Source organism: Agelaius tricolor, unplaced genomic scaffold (assembly GCF_023055355.1).
Source record: "Agelaius tricolor isolate 1412-34295 unplaced genomic scaffold, bAgeTri1.0.p SCAF_2, whole genome shotgun sequence".
In the NCBI taxonomy this organism is placed as follows: domain Eukaryota; kingdom Metazoa; phylum Chordata; class Aves; order Passeriformes; family Icteridae; genus Agelaius; species Agelaius tricolor.
Genome location: NW_027269262.1, coordinates 35,813,136 through 35,822,865, shown reverse-complemented (window position 1 = coordinate 35,822,865; position 9,730 = coordinate 35,813,136). Strand labels below are relative to the sequence as shown.

Here is a 9,730-nt window from a genome sequence, read left to right as displayed (position 1 = left end):
AATTTTTTCCTTTTTTTTAAGAGAAACACTGACTAACCCCAGTGTTTCTACTATCTAACACTTAACATAAATTTTCATGTTTATAAAATAACACTAAAGCTATAATCTAGCTTTTGAGGGGGAACTTTGAGACACACATGACAAAGGACATCAACTGCCAACTAAGTACAGGCCTGTTGCATTTTGGCACTACTTGTACAGCAGTTCTGTACAAGTTCTCCATCTTACCATATTTTGGTAACTCTTGCACAGCTGAAGAAGCTTGACAAGTCAAGAGAAGCTTCATAGTCATGTACAGACTATAACATTTAAGAAGCTTCTCATCACCCAGGAAGCACCTGACACAAGCTTCCCTTCACCAGACAATTCACTGAGATGCATTTAATAGTTAATGGTCTTCTGTTTACTTATTTTATCCCTGCCCCCTTGGCACTTACCAAGGTCTCATGACAAATCCTTAAGCAGCAGCCCGGTTAAACTCCCATTCTCAGGTGCAATATTGAGTGTATTTCAATTCTTGGTATTAGTATGACCAAGGGAGCCACACAAGCAGTTGACAATAGGCAGTAACTAAAATTCTTTAAAGAGAGCCTTTCCGTATTTACAAACAGCCCCAAAAATGAGGTGCACACCATCACAAACTGTGCTTTGGAAAATTAGTTTTGTGAGATGAAACCTACATTTTGAAAAAAGATTACCAAAAAGCCATTAAGCTTATATAAAGAGGGCCTGAAACTAAAAGCTAGATGTTATGAACTACTTCCGTTCACTTCTGAAGAGCATTTTGCTAAAGTAACTTAATGGAAGAATATTTTGAGATTGAACTGCAAGTTCCATTGACAAAGAGTGGAACAAGAATTGAATCTCTTCCCTCAAAAGCTGTCCTGTTTAAGGGGAGAGAAACTCTTCAAAGATGCCAAATGATACAAGAACAAACTCACATATCCCCCCACATTCTCAGCTCTGAAATCTGTTGGTCCTTTATCTTTTTTCCCCCACCACTTAGACAATGCAGATGGTTCTCAACTCACTTTGATAGCACAGCAAAAGAATAAGGTTTGCTAGCTGGGTAGTATAGACCACGTTTAACAAAATTAGTTTTCCAATTTTTTGCTTCCTTTAACCCTGTGCTCTCCCAAGGAAGCATGGTATAGTTTGTCTCGAGGATCAAATGAGCAGCCTGTCTTACAGACCCTGTACAGAACTAAAAATGGAATTAAACAGAACTGGTTGTTTCCTGTAATACAGAGAATAAAGTTAAAATCCATATAATTGCTGACACTTGGAAAGCAGTGTACACAGCCACTCAGACCAACATCTCAAGGCTTTTTCTAAGAGAAACCAGATTGAAGAAAACCCAACCACCTAATGCAAGAACTGTCATTTGTTTGCTAATCAAGGTAACTACAACCCTATTCTCACTGTGGTGAGATGATGTCCAAAATGACAAATTAAGAACAAAGGACGGCACTTACTAAGCAAATTCTAAAATCCAGAAACTTAAATGTTCCAGACCCCATGAAACTTAGCTCAAGCTTTATGTGGACATTTTGCATTATGTCTTACAGATCAATCAAAGAAGAGGCACTTAAAACTGAGAAATTTTCAGTACTATTGGCAGGTATGGTGGTTACTAAATATTGTAGAAAGTCTTAGCATTATTTCTTTGTAACTTAAGGCAACTATGAAAGTGAAGTTGGAGCTTTCAGGTGGCGTTTTTGTAGAGTGTTTCATATTAATCTGTAGGAACTTATAACCTTGAAGTAAAAATACTTATGTACCAATACAGTAAGATACTAGCAATGCCATTATTTCTGACCAGTACTTTTTAAAACATACAGCCCACATTTGCAAGAACACCTCTGCAACTCATCTTAACATTTTACAGTCTGTACATTTTCATGTTTGTACTGGGTGACGCTCTTAAGATGCAAGATGCTACTAAGATTCAATTAATAGGATTTCCATAAATAAAACCAGCCATCTTTTACCTAATTTATTTAATTTTCAATTTTTTCCAATTCCAAACAAAAGCTAAATACAAGTTTTAAACAGGTAAGCACTAGTTTTATCCAAAGGGAGTAGGCTTTTGCAGTTTTACTCCAGTAAAGTACTCAACCCTTAAGCAGAGCCTTCTTTGTCATCAAAACTATACAGTAGTCTTTCTTTTATCATTGCACAATCTTAAAATGTTCTGTCAGAACCAACTTTTGACACTCCAAACACTATTTTACATTGGTTTATAATGTCTATTCCAAAAGAAAGAAAAAAAACAACCTCAATGGGTTTTCTGTAAGAAATGTTTTAGAAACCAGTATTTCCTGCACAGTTCACCTGCAAGTTTACAAGTCTCAACTCTTAAGAAAAAATAATCCTCTACCAACATTGTTTCTGCAGCTATTATTTTACCTTTTTTGAGCTGCTTTAGCAACTTCAGACTCCAGGTCTGCCTCATCTGTGTAAATGCATCCAACTCAAAAGAATACCTTCATACAGTTATACAGCAACTTGGGGAAAGAGATCCAAAACAAAAGTGCCAGTAAACTTAAGACATGGCCCAGCAAAATAAAAGAGGCAAAAAATGCCTATACATTAAATGAGATGCATTTTTTTAAGGAAGATTTCTTTCCCACACTTACTTGCTATTGTAATAGCCACTTCTTCGTTCATTAGAATGAATGATAGTGCTCGTCTATACAATCATGAACAGCAAAGCTATAAGGCTTTTATACCCGTTACATTCACTTCTCACCCTCAAAACATTGATGGTTAACATTAGAGATGTTAGGGGGCATGACCAGCACAAATGGGAACACCACCACAAATGATCACCTTGTGCTTTCAGATACATTTGTTTCAATGTACAGTCCCTTCATTTCACATTTCAGTAAGATGCTGATGCAGTGCAGAAGTGTGCAGAGCATCCTCTCTTTCACAAGGTCCATGCAGAAAACATCTAAAAAAAAATTGCAAAGTTCTGAGATACAAATGATAAAAAAAATCCAGGATGATCAAGTTTCACAATGTATAGTGTTCTGAACATGAGTCCATTTTCTTCTAAATTCTGAAAGAATGAAGTGGTGAGGAAAGTGAACATCCACTGCTGCATTCTGTGATCTTCCCCATTTTGCTGGCCAGTACCTTACTCTGGCATGTAGGGACGGAGGTGATCCTCTATGGTACCAACCGTCCAGTGAGTGAGCTGCTCCTGTGGCAGGTACAGGCAGATGCTGCATAACTTGAAGATTGTAGCTTTGTTTTTTGGAGTCTAGAGGCAAAGAAAACCCAAAGAAAAGGTATTAAGCCTAGAAGTTAACTCAGGACTAGTAGGCAGACCCCCAAAGACATTTAAAATTCACTATTTCATACACATAAACAGCCAGAGCTTAAAATTAGTCTGCAAACTCTAATGCATAAGATGTTTTCACTATTTTTCACTTGAATTATTTCCATATTGTCACCCAAACCAAACCAATGCTTTAATTTTTCCTAAACACTGTTAGGCCGATTTCAGAACTTCTTTAATTTTTAATACAAGAACATTATGTCTTCTTGTTCTACGTGAACACATATGTGGCCCATAGTTAGTTTTTGCACGTATGAGTCCTATTTATAGTGTAAGTTTCCCCTGAAACTGCCAAAATGCAATCATGAATGCATGATCAGTTTTTCTACTTGAGTACCTTGCAGCAAAATCACTGATGTTCCCAAGAAGAAAAAGCTTTCTGTGATTAAAGTACACCTGTTAAAACAAGGACAAAAGAAGCTTACCTGCAAGTGCTGTCTGTCAATGAAGAGAAACACTGACTGGTTAGGGTTGTTGACAACAATTCCAGTCTTGTCCTTTCGGCTCAGAACATGCAGAAACTGTTTTTCATAGTCACCATGATGAAATTCAAACTTGGCCTACATGGTGTGAGGGAGGGAAATAAAATGTTTTTCAAGACAAAGCTCACATGTAACCCATTAATTTTCTTCAGTCTGAGGCTTTACAACCACTTTAGTTCTTTCCTTTTCTGAGCTGTTCTAAAAAGCAGAAACTGAGGACCACGGCAGTGTCTTGACACAATTTGAAGAATCCCCTAATTTCATTCTGCCAACACTGACATCAGCCATTGCAATGACATATTAACAACTCAAAGGTACAACTTTACCTGCAGCATATACAAAACCCAATTTGCCTTCCTATGGCAGAAGATCCCTGTGCAACAATTTATAATGCAAAGGTTCCATCCATCTCACTCTTCAATCTAATCAAATACAGCAACTTGGAATACTGACAAAACCTTAACAACACTATCACATTTAGACAAAGATTCAATTGTACTAAGAGGCACATCTAATCCACTCCTACAAATACAAACACTGAATGCATTTATACATACGTGTCATTTGCAAAGGCCCTTTTGGAAGGGCTAATACAAAAGTGCATAAAGATAGGAGTCAGAACTTGGCATTCAGAACACTGACTGCTTTATAAATAAAAGCAGACAGCTATTTATTTTATAAATAAAAGCTTTATAAATAAAAGCAGACAGCATATTTTTCTAACATCCACAGAACTTGCATACCTTATCAACTTAGTGGTTAAAGAGAACACTCCCTCCAGGAACAAGTTAGTTACTGAAGTCAAAATCCAAACCCAAATACCTGAACAGGCCTAAAGGGTTCATCAGATCCCTTCCACCGAGAGAACAGGAGACAGACTATCTTCTCAATATCATTACGAGGCCATAGAATGAAGTCCATCTCCTGGGTACAGCCGATCACATCCTGTGAGCAATAAAGTTCTTTAGTTACATTCCCTCCAATGGTCAAAGATACAGATAAGCAACTTATCTATACAGGCACATACTTGAGAGGTGATACTTGTACAACATTTGTTTGATTTTCCATTTGCATTACTCGTACCACAGCTGAAGTCTTTCTTGCATGCCACTGAATTTTAGTATCATCACCTACTTAATATAAGCTACAACTTTAAGAAAACATTAGCAAAGACTGTCTTCCAATATTCATAAAGCAACATCACTTAGATGTACAGCAGGAGCTGTTGCAAGAATTATTAACACATGCCTTCTAAAGGACAAAGATGGCAAGAAGATACAATTCCCATGGCACATCTCTGAATGAAACAAATGAAAGGTAAAACCTAAGAACTATGTATTTTAACAGCTTCAGAACTATTACCCCATTGCTACTCTTCAAACTAGACCATGTAAACACAGGCCCACAGAGCCCTCATGCAGCAACTGAGAAAACAAAAAGGCAAGATTAGCCTTAAGATTCCCAAGGAAAAGCACAAGTGTTGGAAAAGTACAATTCAGCAAGGATAAAAAGGAGCCTTACCCTGCGCATGGACTGGTAGCGGGGTGCATGGAGCTGTACTACATCCTTCTGCAGTAGCTCTAAGGAACTTTCCAAAGAATAGCTGGAATCCCGCACACCTTTCAGGATATTTTCTTCATAGTTATTGGTCATGACTGGTATCACTTCAGACACTTCAAAAAGCGCTGACTTTTTCTTCTAAAAAAAGCACAATTTACATTAAGATTACAATCCTTTTTAGGAAACTATAGGTAACAGTTTATTTCAGGATTTGTGATTTTCTGTATAATGTATAAAGTACACATCACACAGACTAGGATTTTGACACAAATCACTCTAAAATTCACATGCAAAAAAGTTCATAAATTAAACTGAATCAGACTGACAACTTTTATAAAAGCTGCACAGATTTTGGTAGTCTCCAAAAATGCAGATTTACATATCAATCTTGAAAACACTAAGATTCTATAAAAACATTAACAGAATTACTCCTTCTTCAAGTAGAGTATACAACTCTGGGATGACCAAGAACTTCTGCAAGCTTCTCTCTGCAAATCAGGTAACACCTTTTTTCTCCTTTTCAATTTTTGACAGTTGGCCTTTTATGAAAAGTGAAATCTTTCAATGCCACATTTGGTGACAGCAGGTGACTGAGATCCCCTCTGAAGTTAGCTATAATCTTCTCAAAGGAGAACTATTTTCATTTGCTATATAACTTCTATACTCATTACAAATATTTCAGCATCTCTGAAGCAAGGCCAAAACATTATGAGAATGTAAAATCAATAAAGTTTATGTCTGTTTCTAACAGCTTTCTTAGAGTGCAGGGGAAGTCTTGACCTACTTAAGAGACAAAGTGTATCTCACCCAATAATGCTCCACTTCCCTTCCCCCCCCATCAGAACACAGGTAACAGGCAACTATTTGCTGACCATGCTGACTTCAGCTAAACTCCTACTTTAAGCAAAATGGTATGGGATGGACATCTTCAGTTCACTGAGATGTATGCAAATATAACAGGATTTCAAACAGGCATTTGCCATGAATTTCTACAAAGCAACCAAAAAGTAGTATCAATGTCCAACTAAAAGTTACAGCTGTGTCATCTAAAAAAATCTAATTGTTGCCACTGCTTAAACATTCATTTTTATGTTACTATTACACAGCACCCAGAAATTATATCCCAATAAAATCCAAACAAGAGGAAACTCAACTCAGAAATTTTAAAGAAGCTTTTCAAGGAAAAACAAAATCTATACATATGAATAAACAATTTCAGAGCTCATCTACATGCATTATGTACTCTGCTGCCATTTGCTTCTACCTTCACTTCCTCATCATGTGTTCAGCACATTCACTTCCTCCCTCTAAGTACCTACTTCCCCTAACGTTCTGTGGATAAAAACTCCCCCACAACTGCGGGTCTATAGCTGGCTTTAGAAAGACCCAGCTCCCCACCCAGATGTGTGGAATTCAGCAGCAGAGGAGGCAGCCAAGCAAATGAAGATTTTCTCTTTGCCCTCCTTACTCCCTTTCAAGATGACAGCAGCAGTTCCACATGTGCCTGCGCACTTGGGCCATTTCCACATCCCATCCTGCGACTCCTCCCTTCAGCTGCCAGGTCTTCCCTCCTGCTTTCACCAGATAAACACACTCGGCAATCGCCCCAGCCAGACTGCCTTCACAGCCAGCAACGGGGCAGGACAGACCCCAATTAGGCTCAACGATTTACAGTGTTAACTTTGAAAAATATCTACCCAATACAGAAGTTACTAAGTAACCATCTAAAGAGGCACTGGAACCCCCTGCCTTACAAAACTACGAAACACAAAGAGTCAAAATTACAAACGTGAACTGAGTATTATAGAAATTAGCAATTTAAAAAAAATTAAAAGTCAGTGGACTCTGTTAAGGATAAAACATTTGATGCAATCAGGCAGTAAGACTTTGCACAGAACACTTAAAATGCAACAAACACACAGACACACTTTAAAACCAAGTTACCTTGTCTTTGAACACAAAGGCAATGTACATCTTGAAGTCAAACTGGTCAGCTAAAGATTCTTTTTTCTTTCTAAGCTGAGCACGAAGTCTGTTCAGAGCTTGTTTCTTCCGGGAGTTTGGGTCCCCCATTTTGTAATATAGGTGGTACTAAAGCCTTTGGAAACTGTCGCTAAACTATGGGCACCTTTTCGTAAGACTTAAGTACAACAGAAACAAGTCGTTCGATTCCTGCTAATACAACTGAATAGATCAAACGCTAATGTAACCCAGAACCGCACCTCAGGCAATATTTTACGAGAATGTCATATTGGAGGGGTCAAGAAACAAAGAAAGTAGTTGTCCAGCCATGGCTGGACAAGAGGTTTTACAATGAATCAAGAAAAAACCTCAAAGAATTTCGAAGAGAAAAATTTGAACAGTTTAGCTGCAGGAATAAGTGGGAAAGAATGAAGGGGGAAAAAAAAAGAAAACAAACCCCAAACAAATCTTATCACAATTTATGTGTACAATAAAAAGCAACTGGCACAAGCCCAATCCATGGGGGGGGTACTTTTGCTCTGCTTACAAAAAAAAAACCCGAAGCTGAAATTACAAACTGCGTTCTACCCCAGCCAGATTCATGACTCTACTGATTATTATTCTCAGCCTTCCACTATTGCTATGTTGCCTGTCTTTTTCTTTAGAATTATTACACTTGGTGGAGAGCAGAGAAAAGGGTGCAAAGGAGGAGTGCACAACCCGGGAAGTATGACATTTCTCTGCCGCCAACAACAACAAAATCAACTACAGACAACACAGCGCTGGTTTGCAGGGGAGCAAAGAGAAAAGACAGCGGAGTCATTTCTAACTTCATCCTGCTCATCACTACCCTGAGGCTACTGCTGCCCAAGAGAAGAGGGATCATGATGGCCATTGACAAGGGGCTGGCAGGGATTCTAAAGGACAGTATTTTCTCACCGAGAGACTTAAACCTGAATCAGTGCCCCAAGCCCGGGCTTGCTCCCTAGCAGTGGGAGAGCCCTACATCCCCCGACACCTCATACACTCCCTGGGCTGCTGATCCCCCGGGGATCCTCCCGTCTCTCTCTCTCTCTCTCTCTCTCTGCTGCTGCGAGCACGGTCAGCCGAGGCTGTGCATGGCCGGCGCTCTTGGATTTCCCTTCGGCTTCTCTCTGCGCGCAGGGCGGCCGCGCCCGGGGCAGCGGGACACCCACAGCAGCACCGCCTCTCTCCCCTCTCACTTCATGGCCACGACTCGGAAAACATGGAGTGCGTTTTGCTCCTGCTTTTCGGTGACAGATTTTTTTGCGAGGTTTTTGTTTGCTTTTTTTTTTTTCTAATTGCAACCTAGGTTGCAATTTTAAACCTCTAAATCACCCTCCCCCGAAAAAAAGCAAGTCTCCAATTATCAGGTTATTTTCTTCCTCTCTCCAGACATTTTTCCCCCTCCCCAGGTGTTTGATTAGCCGGGGTTAAAAAGTTTTTAGGTTAACAAATTCGTCGGACCAGGTTAAGAAGAGGAGGGGGGGAAAAAAAGTATTTTTCCCCTTCTCTCCCTGGAGAGAAAGGAACAAAAAACCAAAGGAAAACAAAAACAAACAAAAAAAAAGGAACCCCTCCCAAAGCTTCCCCCCGAGTTAAGCAAGAGACTGAGAGGCTCCGACGAGAGCCCGGGACCGTGGCCCGCTCGCTACCCGCAGCCGGCGGGCGCAGGAGGAGCAGTGGAGGAGGAGGTGGCAGCAGTGCTGGCAGCACGGAGAGGAGCCATGTCAAGATAAAGCCACGAAGCCGCGGAGCCCCCCCATCCCTGCCGCAGGGGACACGGTGACCGGGCCGCCCGCTCTGCCGCTGCTCGGCCCCGACCTGGTCCCCATAGTCTAGCTCAGCGCCCCGGGGCCGGGGAGTGGGGAAATGGTGGCGGAGAGAGGAGAAGGAAGAGGCGACGGCGGCGGAAGGAGGAGGAGGAGGAAGAGGACGCTGTCCCTGCGCTAGCGGCTCCTACGGAGGAGGGCGGCGGGCATAGAGAGATCCCGGAGCGGCGTCGGAACAGGACCGGGACGGCCGGGAAGAATGATGAAAGGGCTGAGGAGAGCCTCTTTTCGCCCAGGCGGTCCCGGGACGTCCTCGAGGGCGACGGCAGGAGCGGGCAGGAGGGAGCGGGAGTGCCTGTGCCTCGGCACGGAGCGAGCGCGGAGTGCAGCTGCGGAGCCACCACGGACCCCTCAAAATGGCAGCGCCTGAGTCACACAGGCACCGCCCTACCCGCACCGCCGGCGTGTACCAAGCCCTCGTGCCTCTGGGGGGGGGGGCGAGGCACTGTTGTGGCCGAGGCGGTAGAGCTCAGCCTCGGTAACCACCGTGGGGACGCCTTGTCGGGAATGGCAGAAAGCAAAGTACA

The 9,730-nt window shown here is 41.5% G+C and overlaps 1 protein-coding gene across 2 annotated transcripts; it reads right to left on the bottom strand.

Annotated features, from left to right (window-relative positions):
* Window positions 1–1,981: 1,981 nt before the first annotated feature.
* Window positions 1,982–9,119, bottom strand: CUNH6orf62 (chromosome unknown C6orf62 homolog). Of its 2 annotated transcripts, XM_071456189.1 has the most exons (6): window positions 7,333–9,119; window positions 5,350–5,526; window positions 4,651–4,773; window positions 3,772–3,906; window positions 3,142–3,268; window positions 1,982–2,956 (listed from the first exon to the last, which is right to left on the bottom strand). In XM_071456189.1, the coding sequence occupies exons 1-5, from the start codon at window positions 7,459–7,461 to the stop codon at window positions 3,143–3,145; spliced, it is 690 nt and encodes a 229-aa protein (XP_071312290.1). In that variant the 5' UTR covers window positions 7,462–9,119; the 3' UTR covers window positions 1,982–2,956; window position 3,142. The 2 variants fall into 2 exon arrangements, with proteins under 2 accessions (XP_071312290.1, XP_071312283.1); XM_071456182.1 differs by having other exon boundaries at window positions 1,982–3,268.
* Window positions 9,120–9,730: the final 611 nt, after the last annotated feature.

Bases quoted from the DNA above. Each gene is read 5' to 3' on its own strand.
- CUNH6orf62 (XM_071456182.1), bottom strand. From the start codon at position 7,461: ATGGGGGACCCAAACTCCCGGAAGAAACAAGCTCTGAACAGACTTCGT. The intron at 5,527-7,332 runs GTAACTTGGTTT...TGCTTTTTTTAG, and splicing joins CCTTTGTGTTCAAAGACAAG to AAGAAAAAGTCAGCGCTTTT. The intron at 3,269-3,771 runs GTAAGCTTCTTT...CTTTGCCTCTAG, and splicing joins TTGACAGACAGCACTTGCAG to ACTCCAAAAAACAAAGCTAC.